This window comes from Sander lucioperca, chromosome 6 (assembly GCF_008315115.2).
Source record: "Sander lucioperca isolate FBNREF2018 chromosome 6, SLUC_FBN_1.2, whole genome shotgun sequence".
Lineage (NCBI taxonomy): Eukaryota > Metazoa > Chordata > Actinopteri > Perciformes > Percidae > Sander > Sander lucioperca.
Genome location: NC_050178.1, coordinates 5,458,059 through 5,475,265, shown reverse-complemented (window position 1 = coordinate 5,475,265; position 17,207 = coordinate 5,458,059). Strand labels below are relative to the sequence as shown.

The window sequence follows — 17,207 nt, the reverse complement described above, 5'->3', positions numbered from 1 at the left end:
GTTTGTTTACTGCTCACACTTAATGTGTTTGCATGCAGCACATGATTAAATGAACAAAACTGGGGTCAGTCCCCCACCCCAAACAAATGCACATCAGACGGCTGCTCCTGCAGACTTTGTTCTCAGAAACCCCATTTGATATTTCTGTCCTTATTTATCATAGAATAATATATCTTAACACTGTAGGTGGGGATCTAACAGAGAGAGAGAGAGAGAGAGAGAGAGAGAGAGAGAGAGAGAGAGAGAGAGAGAGAGAGAGAGAGTGTGAAACCTCTGCTCAAAACAGTCTAGACAGTCTGATCTCACCAGAATTTATACTGAACCTTTTTCTTCCCGTCTGTGGGGAACTTCCCAGCCCCCGGACTCCACTTTGGGAACCCCGGAACCATACTCTACCCTCCTGTCTGATGCCCGTCTCTCTCTCTCTTTCCTTCTCTCAAGTGGGTGGTCCGGTGAACTTTTCGGGGCGGGGTCCTCTGTTTCAACCCTCCTTCCCTCTTTCCCTCTTGAAACATGCTTTAATAGAGAAAGTATGCAATGCATACTGCTCAGCTACAACCCCCAATTATACTGCAACTGGGGTATTCGTGACTGGACGTCTGGGGGGGATCACACACACATTTCCGATTAGAGGAGGAGAGAGAGGGAATGTGTGTGTGTGTGCGTGAGAGAGAGAGATATAGAGAGAGAGAGAGAGAGAGAGAGAGAGAGAGAGAGAGAGAGAGAGAGAGAGAGAGAGAGAGAGAGTTTACAATTTCAATCCAACCAATGAGACGGTCGATACACTAGGATTTTCATAGTTGTGCAGGAGCACAAAGTGAGCTGATTGTGTGAACTTCCAGGTAAAACTGCAAACCGTCTCTAGGTAAGTTCAACTCTCTCGGCTCTCATTGTTGCATTTGGCGCTGCCTGCACGAACAGGAGCACTCAGCCTGAACATGGAGCCTATAGCCTGAATGTATGTAGCCTATGTGTGTGTGTTTGTGTGTTCATGGCTGGTTTGATAGGAGAGCTTTTGCACCTGTGTTCCTCGCCTTTGTCCTTCTTGGTACAAAGTTTTTGCAGCTCTTCGGTTCGTCCACTTCGGCGGACCTGTTATCACTGCAAAACCCAACACATTAAAGATCGATTGCGCAAGTGATGGGAGAAGGGGGATGTTGTGTAGTGAGAGCAGACTTAAAACACTGACGGTCTCGACTGTATGGCGTAAACATGTGCCAGTTAGTCAACCCAAAGTCGGGAAGGTTTGAACTCACGGGCTCGCTGCACGAGCGCTTTGCGCACCTTCTCTAAAGGCTGTAAAAGAATGTGTTTTTATGGTTGCAATTGCCGCCCATATGCAAAAAGTACATTCAGTCCCAGTACTTGACTGCCAAACACAGAAGCGGACGGTCTGCCGCTGCAAAAGAAGTGCAGGACGCTTGTTGTGTTGCTCGGGAAATCAGTTTAATAGCGACGAAACGACGTAGTGCGTCTCGTTTGGCTTTAAATCTTTTCGACGAGGACGTAGATTTCTCAAATGACACCGACTTCCTGCTTCAGTGCGGCCGTTTTGATAGGCTGTGTTGGCAATTAGTGTTTGGCACATTCTTTACAGAGCTAGACCTTATAGTAAACGACCACCTTGGGACATTAGGCTACATTACCAACAGCCAGTTTAGAGTTGACATTTGTGGTTTATTCTCTTAATAAAAAGTAGCCTAAATATTACATTTATACTACTACTTTTTCGGAAGTTACCAGAAATATGATGTTATAAAGGCATACTGTTGTTTACATCAACATGGGTGCTATTAATCAGACCACTATTTGTTAATTGATTAATCGTTTCAGTCATTTTCAAGCACAAAATGCCAACTGTTCCCTAGTCTCAGATTCTCAAATGTAAGGATTTGCTGCCTTTCTTTGTCTTATGTGATAGGAACCTGAATATACTGTGCTTATTGGGCACTATTTTCTGACATTCTGTTGATAGACAAGTGATCATTTACGGAATTATTGACAGATTAAGACATTTTCTTGTCAAATCAATTATTTAAATGGTCTGTAAAATGTCAGAAAATAGTGACAAATGTCCATCTAAATTGTCTAAAGCCCAAGATGATGTCTTTTTTGTGACCTACAGTCCAAAACCTTAAGTTATTCAGTTTACTATAAGTAAAAAGCAGCACATCATCAAAACTGAGAAGCCACAGAAAGTTTGACATTTTTGCTTGAAAATGTCTGAAATCAATCAATCAAAGTAGTTGCAGATAAATTTTCTGCCGATTGACTGATCGACTGATCGACTAATCATTGCAGCTCTAAAGTTCACTGTAGGCTAAAAAAATGTGTCAATAGTTTTTCATGTTGTCGTGATTCTTTCCATTAAGATTTTGCATTTAGTAGTTCTATTTGTGTCTCATTCACACAAGTTTTAGAGTAAAAGTTGTCGCAGCATCAGCACCCTTACAACATGCACAACCCCATTGAGAAATACCTCACAGAGGCCAATGGAAAGGCAGCGTACAGTAGAGCAAATGCAGATTTTGGATGGTAGATTGAGTTGTGAATATCTGTGCTACTTTTAGTCGCTGGACACCACTCTCATGTTTCCCTGCGTCTGCCAGACCCCTGTTTGTGTTCCGATGAACCTGGTGCCAAGGCTTATGCATAAGCAGTTCCCACGCTCGCTCTTGGAAAAGGATCCTGTGTGATTCTGAATGATCCTTTCAGTGATATTAAGCACTGATTGAAAGTCACTGTGGTAATTGTGCAAAAAGAAATAAGATTTGAAGTGGTATAATAAAGCTAATTATCCCAGATTCTTCAAAGATGATTCCTGTAATCAAAAGTAGCCCTTTTTTTCTTCATGTTTCTTAGCTCACATCTCCAGCTCATGATACTCAGGTCTTCTCCTCTTTAAGCCCTCGAGGCTGCTCCTCCAGGCTTTGATGCCCTCACTCTTTGAAGCAGGTGGACAGACGCAGGCATGAGTAACAGTGGGACCAAAGAGCCGTCTCCCCAGCCGAGCACTGCCCAGTCACCTCCTGAACCTCAGCGCAGAGGCAGGGGTCGGCCACGGAAACAGCAGCAGGTAGGACTTCCGTCTTCAAAGATCAATTTGATCAACATTACCCCTTGTGTTGTCCATCTGTTTTACACTTATTTTTGGATTTAATGGTCAATAAACCTAATTCATATTAAATTATACCTAATATTTGAGTTAAAAAACCCAGTAATTATGAATAATCTTGACTAATAGTTAGGATCGGAGAAATGTATGTTGATTGATAATCACAGCCTATTATTTTTGGGCAATTTTGGTTAAAAGAATCCCATATTTTTGATATAGAAACCTTGAAAACGGGTCAAATTTGACCCAAGGACAACAGGAGGGTTAAGTATCTAATTAAAAGGTAATTCTGAAAGACAAAGATAGTTAATGATGTGTCTGTTTTCTGGCTGTAGAAAACAGCTCATTCAAAGAAATGTTTTTCACTGGTTAGTTATGGCTCCACATTTCTCTACAGGAGCCTGTTGGACCACCAACTCCAAAGCGACCGAGAGGACGACCGAAAGGCAGCAAGAACAAAGGACCCAGAACTGCACTGAAGGTTGAAACTGATCAGAGGATCTTTTATTGAATTTTAATTTCAGAATTGTCATACCTTGTGTCTGCAGTATAGTACTAAGTACTAAGTAATCTAAGTACTAAGTAATAAGTAATCTACATTGAAAGTCAGAACTTTTTGGACACCCTGTATTTATACATTTTCGTTAAGTCGCAAGAAATGTTATTGGGAATTTATGGCAAACATTCTAATATTAGAAAATATTTAAAGCTTTAGTGCATAACTTTTTAATATTAATGAACGTCCATTACATTCAAGCCATTGCCAAATGAGCTGCTACAAAGCTAGTGTTCAGAAGATTGTGGCGTCCGGCGACTTTCCCGCGCAGAAACTCGAGCGAAGATAACCTCTTTTAAGATTACCTCTTCTGACGATTCCATCATGATTTTTTAATCCTCCGTGTCCTCCTTGGCTACTAGCAACTGTATGGAGGAGGGGTGGGGGTTTTGCGTGATCACGGAAGGCTTGTATCATGTAGACACGCTGACAGTGTTGTTGTCATTACTTAGAATTCCTCATGGGGGAGAGAGAAACTATGCACTACAGCTTTAAAGAAAGAAATTATCTTTAGTAGATTTTTATGTATCTTCACTTCATACTTTAGTCAAAACAACCTTGATCTTTCTGGCTCCTGAAAAAAGAAACCAGTAACACACAACATATTTGTCTTACAATTGATGGCAGAACTTTCTATTCGAGTATTTGTACATTGTTGTATTACTACTTTTACTTAAAGGATACTTTTTCCGCCAGTGTGCTTAAAGTGACAAAGATCAAGATCATTCTTACCAATTGGATCTAATTTCCAATCAATAAAAAGAAAGCATTTCTAAATTCACTTGTATCCTAAAAGCTCACTGACAAATACACTTGTCTCTTTTTGTGTATTTGTGTGATTTTAAAAAGCTTACAGGGTGTTTTAAAAAGGGTTTACTGGCATTTTGTGTGCCATCGTTTTTTAATGACAGCTCAGTTCAGTTCAAATAAGAATTTACTGTACACCTGTGGAAACATGCACTCAGATATATCATTATCAGCAACATTGCTGTTTGCATTGTTATTGAAGAATTTGTTAGTATACAAAAAATTAAGATACCCATTGTAGTTTTGCTAAATCTTCTCTTAAAGTTAAAGTTTGAAGATTTTCAGAGGCCTCTTGTATCAGGAGAATAAGTTGTTGTACTGCCCCTGCTGGCAGTTTTCCAGTTTGCTTGTAGCATGTAGTTGATGTATAACACTGTAAATCAACTAGTATTTTTATACAAATGTGAAACATTTTTCCACACTCTTTTTTTTAACATTTATTTTGTTTTGTTGGGAGAGACACAAATCTTTTTCTTTTTTTTTTTTTTTTAGCTTCATCGCTATTTCTGGAGACAACTGAACTTGTTCAACTTGTTACACCAAAGCAGAGCAACACATATGAGCCTGTAATTAGACATGCCATCACACAAATCAATTGTTTGTGTTTTGAAATTTGGGAAAATTGAACATTTCTCAGAACAGTCAGATATGACAGCAAATATGCCATAAATGTGCGCACTTAGATGTTGATATTTTACTATCCGAGTGTTTAAAATCATTTAACTCTGACACAGTAAACGCTGTTGCGTGTGCAGGATTTGATGACATATTCAGCTCTGCAGGCACTGCACATGTTGACATTTCAAGGGATGATTTGACTGAGAAGAAATATATTTCTGTCCCTGTTTATCACTAAAGAGTGTAGTTGTGTTGCAGTTCTGTTTGTTCTGCTCACAAAATCTTAAAAATTACAGTACTCAAATGAAAACGTATAAGCCCTTAATCTTAGTTAGTGATCAGTGCTGTGTGACAGGACTGTTGAAATGTGAAACCTCCTTTTAACCATTCATTTGTTCTTTCTTAGAAAGTGGAGCCCGTTGGGGAGAAACGACCACGTGGGCGACCAAGGAAATGGGTATGGAGCAATTGTTGACAGTTAGAGACATCATGGTGTCCAAAGCCTCGGATGTCTACTGGAGCTTTACAGTTCGACACAGGGCGGCCTTTCTTTCATGGTTAATTAATTCTGTTTCCTCTCTTTCCACAGCCCCAGAAAGTAGTTCAAGTAGCTGAAGAGCAGCAGGTGAGGAAAACCAAATCTTTAAAAGGTTGTAGGGTGGTCGAGTTTTATTCTGATGTAGCACTTTGAACCGCAGATTCCCTTGACAGAAAACCTATTGTGAGTGAGTTGGTTGAAATGTCTTATAATGAGCAGCGGTTTGTTGCAGAATCTTTAAATCATTACAAAGCATTAAATCCATTTAGCCTCTGAACATGTGACCTCCTCAATTTAATAGTCTTCCACTGCAGATTTACCAAATTATTTTCACCTGTTTTTTTTTTTAATTGGTCACTAATTAGTCATTACATCAAACTGAAGCTGAAGTCACTTTGAGAGTTTGTGAATGGAGAAATGCAACCTTCAGTTGAACAGAAATCTCAGTTCGTGTCACACAATTTACCTTTTGACTAATATCAGTCACAATTATGATAAGCGACGTGTAAAGGCAGAGCAGATCTCATTTAACTATTCATGAATATCTTATGCTTGTTTAGCACAGGGCTTATGTACATCAAAACTAAACTACATTCAAAAGCCCTTTGAACCCATTATAGTGGTGCTGCAGCCAACAAACCATGGCCTTCGGACCTCTCTATCCTTTGATATACACTCAGTTACCACTTTATTAGATATACCTAGCTAAGACTGATGCAGTTCATTATACTGAGAGGTGTTTCTAACAAGACAAGAAACATGAAGAGAGAGGGTGATGACATACAACAAAAGTCCTCATCTTAGCTACCAGGTTGCTGTATTACAATGCAATAATTTAAGATAGATGAAGTAAACTGGCAACTGAGTTTATGCTATTACATTCATATACATTGTCCTAATTATTTTTAGACTCACTCACCCAAAATCATACTAGTCTAAACTATTCCAGGTTCCATGCTCTGGCAAACGCCTCCACAACCACAAACCCCACACAGACTTAAGAAAAAGCTTCTTTCCTCTGTGCATCCTCCAGCTTGTACATTGTCTACAGCAAATCCTTTGCACTGCCCTGCACATGACATATATTCACATGTGACGTATGCACATGTAACTATTTTGTATGTATTTATATTTTTCTCTTTTTATATTTTTGTTGTAATCCAAATTTTTTATTACACTAGTCTTTAGCACAATCTTAGGAGCACGCCACATTCCATCTTAGTACATACTTACTTGTGTTTTTGAGAAATAGATCTTTGAATCTAGTACACTATGTGTTATGAGACAAATATAATACTGCTAAAATTGCTGTTGCTTCGGCACATTTGACGTAAATAGCAAACAACCAATGTACATGTTCCTGCGCTTTACGTAAACTGACTTCATGAGGATATGAGGAGTTCTTGGAAAAATGCACAGATGGTGGTGCTGAATTCCCCAGATACACCTCCAAACATCCAGTTTTGGTGAAAGTACGCCCAGAGTTTCTGAGAAACGTTGGTTCTTTTAGACACATAGTTCGTTTTTCAAACAAAAATCAAACAGTTGTCACCAAAGCGGGCAGTTTTCTTGATGCCCCTCGTCTGCCTTATCGCATCATCTCCTCTGAGCAGTTTGCCAAGATGCTTCAAGAACTGAAACTGTTGAGACAGACTCCCTTTTTTCAGACACACGCACACGAAGGGGAAGAATGAGTCAATGTAGAGAGGGGAAACCTGATCTAACTGTTCTCTTCCTCTGTCTTCTTGGTTTCCTGACATAACCGTCGTCTTCATCACATTTCTAGGTCTGACAGCTGGACCTACTTCTCCGCACGCAATCGCTCAATGAAATTTTAACACTCATTCTTGTATTCTCGTGCTCTTTCTAGTATTGATTCATTACCTTGTGCACAATGAGTCACTAGACTGCAAGAGATTAGACGATGACAGACAAAATGACAGTGGTTTTTGTCCCCCCAATGTTCCAGGGCTCTTCAGAAGAGGCTGAGGAGGGTCCCTCGCAGCTCAAGCCCTCAACGTCTCAGGTTCCAGCGCAGGAGGAAGGGGAGTAGATAGGATGCCTCTCTACCTACCTCAAGGTTTGGCCTCAAACAAACATGGATACTGTCTGGCTCCTATCTGTGACTGGGATTCATAAACAAACACACACACATACACACACACACACACACACACACACAAAAATCATTGCAGTGGTTTCTTCTCCCGACCTGATACTGTATCCTGGTTTTATTGGTTCACTGTAAGAGTTTGGTGAACAAACTCTGTTTTAACATTGAATAATTTGATCTTTGGACATGTTTTTTTTAAGGGAATAGTTCGACATTTTGGGGAATACGCTTATTCACTTTCCGGCTGAGAGTTGCATTAGAAGATTGATACCACTCTCATGTGTGTGCATGTGTGCGGTAGAGCTATTGTCAGCAGGTTAGCTTAGCTTAGCACAAAAACTGGAAACAGGAGGAAATAGTTAGCCTGGCTCTGTCCAAAGGTAACAAAATCTACCTACCAGCACCTCTAAAGCTCAGCTCATTAATTAACAAGTTATATCTCATTTGTTTGATCCGTACACAAAGTGGAAAAACGACAATTTTTTGTTTACTGTTTACAGAGGTCATGTGCCTTTTGAGTTTTAAAGGTGCTGGTATGTGGATTCTGTTTGTTTCCAGTCTTTATGCTAAGCTAAGCGCGCTTGCTTGATGGACAGGCTTGCAGGTTAAAATGAGAGAAGTGTGGGTGGGTAAAGGAACCAACCTGAACCTGAAGTTTTATTGAAACATGTTTTTAAATCAAGTGGCATGAATCCTCACATGAAATGGGAGCAAGACGGTGACATTTTTAGCAATGTTACAATATAAACATGGTGCGCTGAAGTCGTTATTATGAAAGTAGACGTGAAGAGTTTTCTTCCTCAATGAAATATCCAATATTTTATGTTCTTTGCTCAGAATAAAAAATGCAAAGAATTACATTAGATCAATTGTCAATGTAAGCAAGAGTTCAGTTCAGATTAATAATCTCAATGTTTGTTTTTTTCCTTCTAACCAGCAGCAAGAAAAAAAGCACCCAAAGGTTTAAATGGATGTCTCATTTTTGGAAAGAAACCCTTCATATATACTTTAGTCAACAACAGTGTTGACGTGTCATTTTACCACACTCAGGATTTTACTATTACAGTGCTTTTACACCATATTGAAACCTCAGGTACAAAGCTATTCAGGAACATGTTGTCAGTCTACTCAGTAATTATTGTGCTGTGTTTGTTGTGCATTTCTGATCTGTATTTGACATTACCAGTATGCCTTGACACAAAGACCTCATTTAAACCTCAGTTGTCCTCAGCTTCTTAATCTCTCATACTACCTCAGTAACACAAACGATCTCCAACAAAGTAACTCTCCACTCCCTCAGCAGCACACACACACACACACACACACACACACACACACACACACACACACACACACACACGTTCATGTGCAGATATACAACACAGACAGGCAAAGGGTTTTCAGGCCTACATACAAACACACAAACACAATCAGCAGAGGATTTTTACTATGGGTGTATAGATAAAAGCCTCAGTGTCATTTATTTAAAAAAAACTGTATTTGTTAAAAGCTGAAGTGAGACTTGGTTTATTCTCCTGGGAAATAAAATGCAGCCAATAGTTTACAACAACTTGATAAAATACTTTCTTTTAGGGTGTAGTTCCTTATGAAATACTTGGGCTTTTTTTTTGGGCGGGGCGGGGTGGTGTCCTGTTACTCATTTCTCATTTTTACTACTTCATGTATTTTCTGACTCTTACACTGTAAATTGTATGTGTGACACTCTTAATTTGTGTGATTTGAAAGGAAGGGCAGCAAATTACCACACAGTGCTGAAATACATGTCCCATATGGGAAACAACAACAAAACAACAGCACCACAGATACATTATGTATGACAATGTCTGAATCAATTGTGGAAACGTGGTTAATACTAAACACTGCATCAGTAACCCTTTGTTTTACCAATTTATGAGAGAAAGGGTCCACGTTCTTCCTTCCTTTCCTATTTGGCTTTTAAAAGGTAGTATGAAGGATAAATGCAAAAATAGTGTAATAGAAGCACGAGTAGAAATAAGTTATAAACTGACTCAGTAAAAACTGACTCAGTAAAAGTGTTTATTAACGTCTTCCTACCAAGTGACCAAATGAGGCTGTTGCAGGAAACCCTCTGTGTTGAATTATAGTGTAAAATTGTGTAAAAATAGTGTACAAACCCACACTTTAAGGTTAACTCATTAACAAACTATTGATAGATTACCAAATTCGTTTGTTTGAACATTTTTTTTAAATAAAGAGGATTCCAGCCTCCAGTCTGTTTTCACAAAAAATGTTTTTGAAACATTGATGGTCAGGATAGTTGCACTTAAACTGACAGACTGCCTGTTGCAAATACTTCAAGCTCCTAAGATTCATTCCTTGTGTCATCATATGTGATAGACATTTATCCAACATGAACTACATATCACTTACTAGTTGTTTATTACATGACTTGAATATCACCCATTATTTACTGCATGTATCAAGTGTTTCCTCCACAATATGTTGTATCCCAATACTTTCATGTACTGTATTTCAGCATTGTTGACTAACTTTCTGCCAGAGGAGCTTAATTCATTTACATACAGGTATGTTTTCTTGTTCAATTGCATTGACTTTACTTTTTTTGCCATCTGGACTACCTCTGAAAACTAACAAGCCTGGGACATCTCTAAGGAAATGAGTTAGTTAGTTTGTTGTATCTGACCTTTTCCATCAGACCAGGCGATGTGCATCATGAAATCTTGAAATAACTATCAAACTAGTACTGTTGTAGTCCACTCATCTCATCTCCCTACATTCATTTCACCATAATGAATGGAAGTCAGCCTGAAAGTTGCCTCTTAATTGAACTAAAGCTGGGTCAATGTTTGTTATTTACACAAGCTGTGTCTGGATATTTACTCTCTATATGGGGACAACGTTGTTCTGTGATCTTACTGATAGTGATAAATAGTTACATACAGTACTTGATCCATTTTCAACTATTGAAAAGTTGAAGTGTAACTTGAGAAATCATCCTTTATGCCTTACTTTTAACACCATTTTGTAGCTATGTTATTGATGTGTCCTCATCCACTTCATTAATACAACTCACAAACCTGTGATATATATTTTTGTTATGATCCTTTACCATGTGATTTGTGTTATTCTGCTTCTTTATCGCGTATTAATAAAATATCGCACCTATCGACTCTTTTGTTATAGATCTGTACAACACTCTTTTTTTCAAATTGGTTTCAATAGTTTTAATGTATGCAGACGGAAACAATCCTTCATTGCTCAATAAAGAAGAAACTAAATGGAGAGGGACAGTTCACTTAAACATGGTAACACATCTGGAGTTCAAGCTTGTCAGAGACAAAGAACACAAAATCAGTATAACACTCTCTTATCAAACATGGAAGTAGATATTGAAGCTCAGAAGAACTTCACTGACAAGCTACCAATCATTTTAACAACAATGACACAACATGATTCAAGAATAGTGCATTGCACTGCATTTGTGCGCCAAATGACAACAGTGCAAGATTATATGTGAAGCTTCCCATTATGCTCCCTTATCATACATGCACCCTACGTTTGTTTGTTGTTGTTGAAAAACACGCCCATTTCAGGTACTGTGTCGTAGTGAGGAAAACATTCACCAAAGCTCCAGTTGTTCCAAAAAATAGTCCAGTTGTCCCTTTGTTTTCCTTCCTGAGAGACAGTCTGTATATCGATGAATCAACTAATGGAAGAGAGCTGTTAAGCGTTGAGAGCTTTGGCTACATCTGTGAAGACCAGACGACTGGGCCTCTGCATGGTCCCCTGGGAGGTTGTGAGAGTCTGCAGAGGAGATGGGCAGCAGGACGGATGGGAGATAAAACTGTTAGTGACATTAACTCCAGCCTTGGATTGTGAGAAATAGTGATGACAGCTAGTTGCCCCAGTGCGACATTCTGTTTTGTTCATTTTAGGACCATCAAAACAGCTAAATCAACCTACAGATTTAGAGTGTGACTGATTACTGAAACCAGAGAAAATGTGTTAGAATCTAAGGCCACATGTCTAAAACCATAGTATGCAAACTGTTTAGGGTATGTAATAAATTCACCAGTATATTAAAAATGCCAACCTGCATTCTAAAAATTGGTTGATAATTAATTGTAGTGCTGATGGACACATCTTGTTTTGCAATGCTCAACAACGGTTTGACTAAATAATCTTAACCAAGGTCTACTTTCTAGCTATTTTGCGTGCTTTCAACAGCATTTCATGTACTTCATCAATGAATGGCGTTTGCTCAGTTTGTTTCAGTTGCCACGTGTGAGATTTAGTTGAAAGCTATGGAAAAAGCCAGTAAGTGGGCCTTGAGCTTGAGATTGTGAGCGTATGTTCATGTTATGAAAGTTTGGCTATGGAACAAAACATTTCAAAACTAATAAAACTGCATTTATCATTTTTTTTTTTTTTTATCAATACTTCTTAACACATCACTCTGAATGTTCTCTACCACTGGAAGTCTTCAACATGCGATGGTATTAAACACATGAATGGATAGATTTGATTATTTGAAAATAAAAAAGGTGGTGATTTTCATACTTTTTGTGCATGTGGGCCCTGCAAAATATGATGTTAAAGTATTAAGTTGAAGGAACACAAAGGAAAGGATGAAAAATAATATAGGTGTAGGTTCAAAGGTAAAGACTTTGATTGTGTTGGTTTGTGTCCTCTGTTAGCATACTTTAATATAGATTAGTTTATATGAAATGACAAACACTACACATTACAAACAGCTAACCTACTGGTTATTGTTTGAGATACTGAAATAATGAAAGAATGAGGATTGTGGGGAAAAAAGAGGTTTAAAAGAGATGGTTCAAAAGACACTCAGGTGATACTTTACCATGTTTTCCTGTTACTCTTATGTCATTGTCAAAACTTAGAAGAAATCAAAGAAAATAAAGATAAATTATGACAAAAAAAACCAGAAATGGACAGTTACAGATTTACATCTATAAATGGAACAAAATAAACTGATGATCAGTAGCAGTAGCCTAAAATAAAGCACATCAAAAATAAAAACATATGCAACAACAACAACAACACGCCAGAAGAATCGCTTCGATGCACCATACTGGAGCATTTTGATAAAAGTTTGTGTTTTGTTATTGACGATGTCATGGCTTTTGTGGTCATCAAACCATTCACCACTTTTGGTCTGAATGGGAGCACTTTCATTCTAGTTAAGACAGCGGAGATACAGTGGTTCCTGTGAGAACCTTACCTTTGCATTGGGACCTGTGAGGCTGCCTTCCCGGCCGTGGTCCAGTAGTTCCTGTTCCAGCAGGTCATCTTGTTCTTCAGCCGGGTCAAAGTTGTACATGGGCATAAGCTGGTGCCTCAGCTTCTCCAACCTGTATGACAAGAGTTTAGAGGTAAAGACCAGTTAGCATGAAGAAATTATGCCTCGTTGCAAATGCTGGATTACCTAGTTGGTTAAAAATGGGCAAGAATTTGCTGGCCCCTACTAACCCTACACCTATGGAAGTATGTACACTGTTGTCTCAGTACTCTTACAGTGGAACAATACAATATAATAAATTGTGTTAGTTTGTGTAGCAATATACCATGCTGTGGACACAAAATAAACTAAAATATAGCTTTTTAAACAAATTTTGACACAGGCCTACTGTCATGGTTGTGGTTTTCAGTTGTAGTTTTTCCTGTTTAATTGTGTTAATTTATTCCCTGTTTCCTTGTTGTTTACTGTCTCCTGTATTCTCTGTTGTGTTTTACCCTGTTTCATCCATGTGTATGTTTCTTGCTTTGTGCTACGACATTTCAACCTCTCTGTTTTTCAAAAATAACATTGTGCACAGCTGTCAGTTTTCAGAAAAGTGTTCGTTTACATGTACCCGTGTATTATATGCTGTCAATGCCGTCAAGAGCATGGCAAACCTGTAGGTGGCAGTGTAACAAGAGAAGCTCAAGCCCACGTTAGCCAATCAGAATCCCGAAAATAGCAACAACAGCAACGAATCACTTCCTCTCTCTTCTCTTCCTCACTTCCTCGGCTGCCTAAAACCAAAGAATTTCTAATAAGGGAAGAAGTTACACTCTCTCGTTACTTCCGGCTTCTGAAGTGGTTGCAGTTCCACCAGAGTTCCATATAGGGGGCGCTCACAGGCCAGTGCAGAATGAATGGGACTCTATGGAGCTATACCCCTCAAAATCCACTTTTCTCAGGATATAATTTTTTGTCTAGTAATTTGAATGTTGCATTCGAAAGGGGAGGCTGAGAAAATACACACTGATTTTTTTTTAAGTGGCTTTTTTGTTCTAAAAAGCCTTTTAAAATATCAATGACGTCATACACATATATGGCCAGATATACTGCTTTACGGCAAGCTCTGAGTTGCTTCCTTTTTTCTCTCGAGGCATCGACAACACAGCTGACAGGTTAGGCTCTCACTGTCAATACACGTGCTAGAAAGACGTTTGCTAATGTTTTAAAGACCATGCCGAAATATTCACATTCTGGTTCTGCTTCGGATGCCGTTAAGCGGATCTCTGATCGTAATCAGTCCTTCACTGACCAATCATCATTCATTAGCAGAATGCTAGCGTGTTATGGGCAACAACGACTCAACCTGTAAGAAATCGAAAGGACATAAGTACTCCTTCATTCAACTTTCGACCTATAATCCATGTTGAACTTGCAAAACTACAATCAAATCTGAGATTTTTCAACGACAATCGGGCGAAAGAGACAAATTTAGCCGTCTAGCTCCATAGAGTCCCATTCATTTTGCACTGGACCGCGATCGCCCCCAGTGGAACTCTGGTGGAACTGCAACCAAATTCGGTACAATGGGGCTTAATAGGGAGTGGAACGGCTTTCCGTAGACCGGCTTTGCTAAAACTCCGTTTGTCTCAGTTTACAGATTTTTACAAAATCTCCACTCTGGTCGGAGGTTTTAGAGAGACTCGTTTTCAGAGGCACAAACGAAGGGAAATGTCTCCGTTTCTCAAAATAACCATGTATGTGTAAACAGGGCCTCAGTTTTCTGTTTTACTTTGTAGTGTCTGTTTTTTACTGTGTTATGTCTTGTTTTACTTCCTGCCTTGTTTTTCCCGCCTCTGTGATTGTCTGCCCTGCCCTGATGTGTTCCACCTGTTCTTCAGCCTTTAAGTCACCTGTCCCTCATTTTACCCTCGTTACCTTGTGTATTTAGTCTCTGTGCTTTCTTTGTCTGTCACAACATAACCTGCAGGACTTGCCTTGTCCTTGATATGTTTTAGTGGTGGAAATTCTTGGTTGAATTACTGAAACTAATTGGAATGTCGTAAACTAAGGCTAGTTGTGGCAAAAAACATCTTTGTAAACTTACCGCTTCCGTTTCCGAATATACAGCATCTAGGATGGAGAAAAGACATATAATGACAAACAAGCAGTGCTATTGATAGAAGTAACTTGTCAAAACTAGATGACAGAGTGACGTATATATGTTACATATGATGTGTCTCAAGACAAATATAAACAAATGTAAACATGATATTGGGTACAGAATCCAGGAGGTCAAGACATTCCAGTTCATTCAGAGAAAATATAATTTCTATTGATTCAAATGCTATTTTAGGGACAACATCTAAATGATTCCTTACAATTGCCACTGCCAAGCCAATGACAGTGATGATGCCAAAGGGTACGAGCACCATTCCCATTCCCGAGCCCTCGATCATCGCCTTCGGAAATGTGGTGGCATTGAAGCTGGTCTCGTTTGTTGTTATAGTAACAGTCATTAATGACGTTCTGGAGGTGACATTGTCTCTGGCGCTTTTGCTCGTCGAGAGAAAGGGGAGTGGGGTGGTCGTGGCAGTTGTGGAGAGAAAACTTGTAGTTGTCTCAGCTGCAGTCACAGCCATGGTCAGGTGTAACAGTTTCAACTGAAGGATGTATTTTCAATCTCTGTGTGGATGTTGATGTGTCGCTCAGCCTCTAGTGCGTCTCATGATCAACACAGGTGTCTTCCCTCTGGTTTGGGGTCTGCTGAGGCATTAATGATGCTTTGGCCATATGATCTGGAGGATAAAAACTAGAAACAAAAGGATATACAGTACATGATTAACAAAGGGTTATTGTAGGGATCATCAATACAGGTGAAGTGATTATTCTTCTGCCAAAATGAAAAAATATAATTTCCAATTTGCTTCTGTGCAGTGATTATTTACTTAAACCTTTGTATTAAAAAAATTAAAAAGTTTGAATTTTGGCACACATCACCCTTTCATTTATTCAAACCACGGTTGATTGTGCCAGCAGGGTTGCGGTAGGTGTTTTGGGGCAGGATGTGGGTAGCAAAGGCACAGGAGAAAAGTGGCATAACAAACTTGATAAAATACAGAGGAATACTAACCGCTCAAACTGTACCGTGCACTGTGAGGAAATGTGTTGGCCCACACACACACACACACACACACACACACATAGCTTCCATAAATATCTACTACATTCAAAACTCAGTACATGCACCTCCCCACCCACACACATACGCTGTACACATCCCATAAGAGAGAAGAGCAATGTACCCTGAAGATTTACATATATTGTGAGTTTTAAGAGATCCATTCCTCTCTCCTTAGTGCATTCTATCTGTCTTATGTGCCCTTAATGAGGAACATGTGCAGCTGAAGCAAACAACCAATGAAAACCAAAGGCTGGATTCAGTCATTACTGTTGTCTAATTAACAACCCCTGCACTGCAACAAGCAAGATTTCGTTGTTTAAATTATGTTATGGTCTTATTACTGCGTTACTGATACACATCATGTTATTTTTAGTCCTGCTCAAACAGCTGAGCTTCTAATCCTACCAACGTGACCAGGTCCTACAGTACTCCATGTGTCCTCCTCTCAGATTAGAGATGCATACGTAGCCTACCTTAATATACAACACGCATGACTTCAGAGGTGATCTGCGGCAGTCCGGGGTAGCTAGAGAGGGGAAAATTTCATTGGAAGAGGCAGCATTTCCTCCAGCCGCTGCCCCTCCTCCTCTTTTGCTTCCCCCTTTAGCAATGCAGGTACTGCACAGGCTGTTTACATTGACAAAACAGCCATTTTTCTGTGAAGATGGACTCCACACACCAGTTACCCTATCCCGGCAGCCTCCAAAAGATCCCCTTCCCGTTCTCCGGTTGCCTCCTCGTTTCCTCCCCCTGTCTTGCCCTTTCTTGTATTTCACACAACAGGGGCTGCTTCAGGGATGCTGCAAACAGAGACTTCCCTCCCCCGCCACCCTGCAATTGGTCTAATGGCTTCAAGATGATAGATGCGGTTGGCTCTCTCAGCTGTCTATTTGGCTTTGCAGGGATGAGAATAGGATTGAATGGCTCTGCACACCAGATGCTGTCAGACCCATGTGAATGACTGTATCCGGGTGGCAGCTCTGAGGAAATTAACCCTATGTTGTCTTTTCTTTAACTCTCAATTATCT

The 17,207-nt window shown here is 39.5% G+C and overlaps 2 protein-coding genes across 7 annotated transcripts; one reads left to right on the top strand and one right to left on the bottom strand.

Moving 5' to 3' along the window:
- Window positions 1–592: 592 nt before the first annotated feature.
- si:ch211-161c3.6 (high mobility group protein HMGI-C) lies at window positions 593–9,233 on the top strand. 2 transcript variants are annotated; one of them, XM_031301556.2, is made up of 6 exons: window positions 593–865; window positions 2,953–3,076; window positions 3,513–3,596; window positions 5,503–5,553; window positions 5,686–5,721; window positions 7,604–9,233. In XM_031301556.2, exons 2-6 carry the CDS (start codon window positions 2,972–2,974, stop codon window positions 7,685–7,687), a joined length of 360 nt encoding a protein of 119 aa, XP_031157416.1. In that variant the 5' UTR covers window positions 593–865; window positions 2,953–2,971; the 3' UTR covers window positions 7,688–9,233. The 2 variants fall into 2 exon arrangements, with proteins under 2 accessions (XP_031157416.1, XP_031157414.1); XM_031301554.2 differs by having other exon boundaries at window positions 636–865; window positions 2,907–3,076.
- A 1,726-nt stretch (window positions 9,234–10,959) lies between these two features.
- Window positions 10,960–17,069, bottom strand: si:ch211-161c3.5 (uncharacterized protein C3orf18). 5 transcript variants are annotated; one of them, XM_031301553.2, is made up of 6 exons: window positions 16,653–17,069; window positions 15,377–15,807; window positions 15,103–15,128; window positions 12,996–13,125; window positions 12,615–12,649; window positions 10,960–11,554 (listed from the first exon to the last, which is right to left on the bottom strand). In XM_031301553.2, the coding sequence occupies exons 2-5, from the start codon at window positions 15,635–15,637 to the stop codon at window positions 12,644–12,646; spliced, it is 423 nt and encodes a 140-aa protein (XP_031157413.1). In that variant the 5' UTR covers window positions 15,638–15,807; window positions 16,653–17,069; the 3' UTR covers window positions 10,960–11,554; window positions 12,615–12,643. The 5 variants fall into 5 exon arrangements, with proteins under 5 accessions (XP_031157413.1, XP_035858084.1, XP_035858082.1 ...); XM_036002191.1 differs by having other exon boundaries at window positions 10,960–12,649; XM_031301552.2 differs by lacking the exon at window positions 12,615–12,649 and having other exon boundaries at window positions 11,307–11,554; window positions 16,653–17,059.
- Window positions 17,070–17,207: the final 138 nt, after the last annotated feature.

Bases quoted from the DNA above. Each gene is read 5' to 3' on its own strand.
- si:ch211-161c3.6 (XM_031301556.2), top strand. From the start codon at position 2,972: ATGAGTAACAGTGGGACCAAAGAGCCGTCTCCCCAGCCGAGCACTGCC. The intron at 3,597-5,502 runs GTTGAAACTGAT...GTTCTTTCTTAG, and splicing joins GACCCAGAACTGCACTGAAG to AAAGTGGAGCCCGTTGGGGA. The intron at 5,554-5,685 runs GTATGGAGCAAT...CTCTTTCCACAG, and splicing joins GTGGGCGACCAAGGAAATGG to CCCCAGAAAGTAGTTCAAGT.
- si:ch211-161c3.5 (XM_031301552.2), bottom strand. From the start codon at position 15,637: ATGGCTGTGACTGCAGCTGAGACAACTACAAGTTTTCTCTCCACAACT. The intron at 15,129-15,376 runs GTAAGGAATCAT...TCTCCATCCTAG, and splicing joins TTGGCTTGGCAGTGGCAATT to ATGCTGTATATTCGGAAACG. The intron at 13,126-15,102 runs GTAAGTTTACAA...CTTGTCATACAG, and splicing joins TATATTCGGAAACGGAAGCG to GTTGGAGAAGCTGAGGCACC.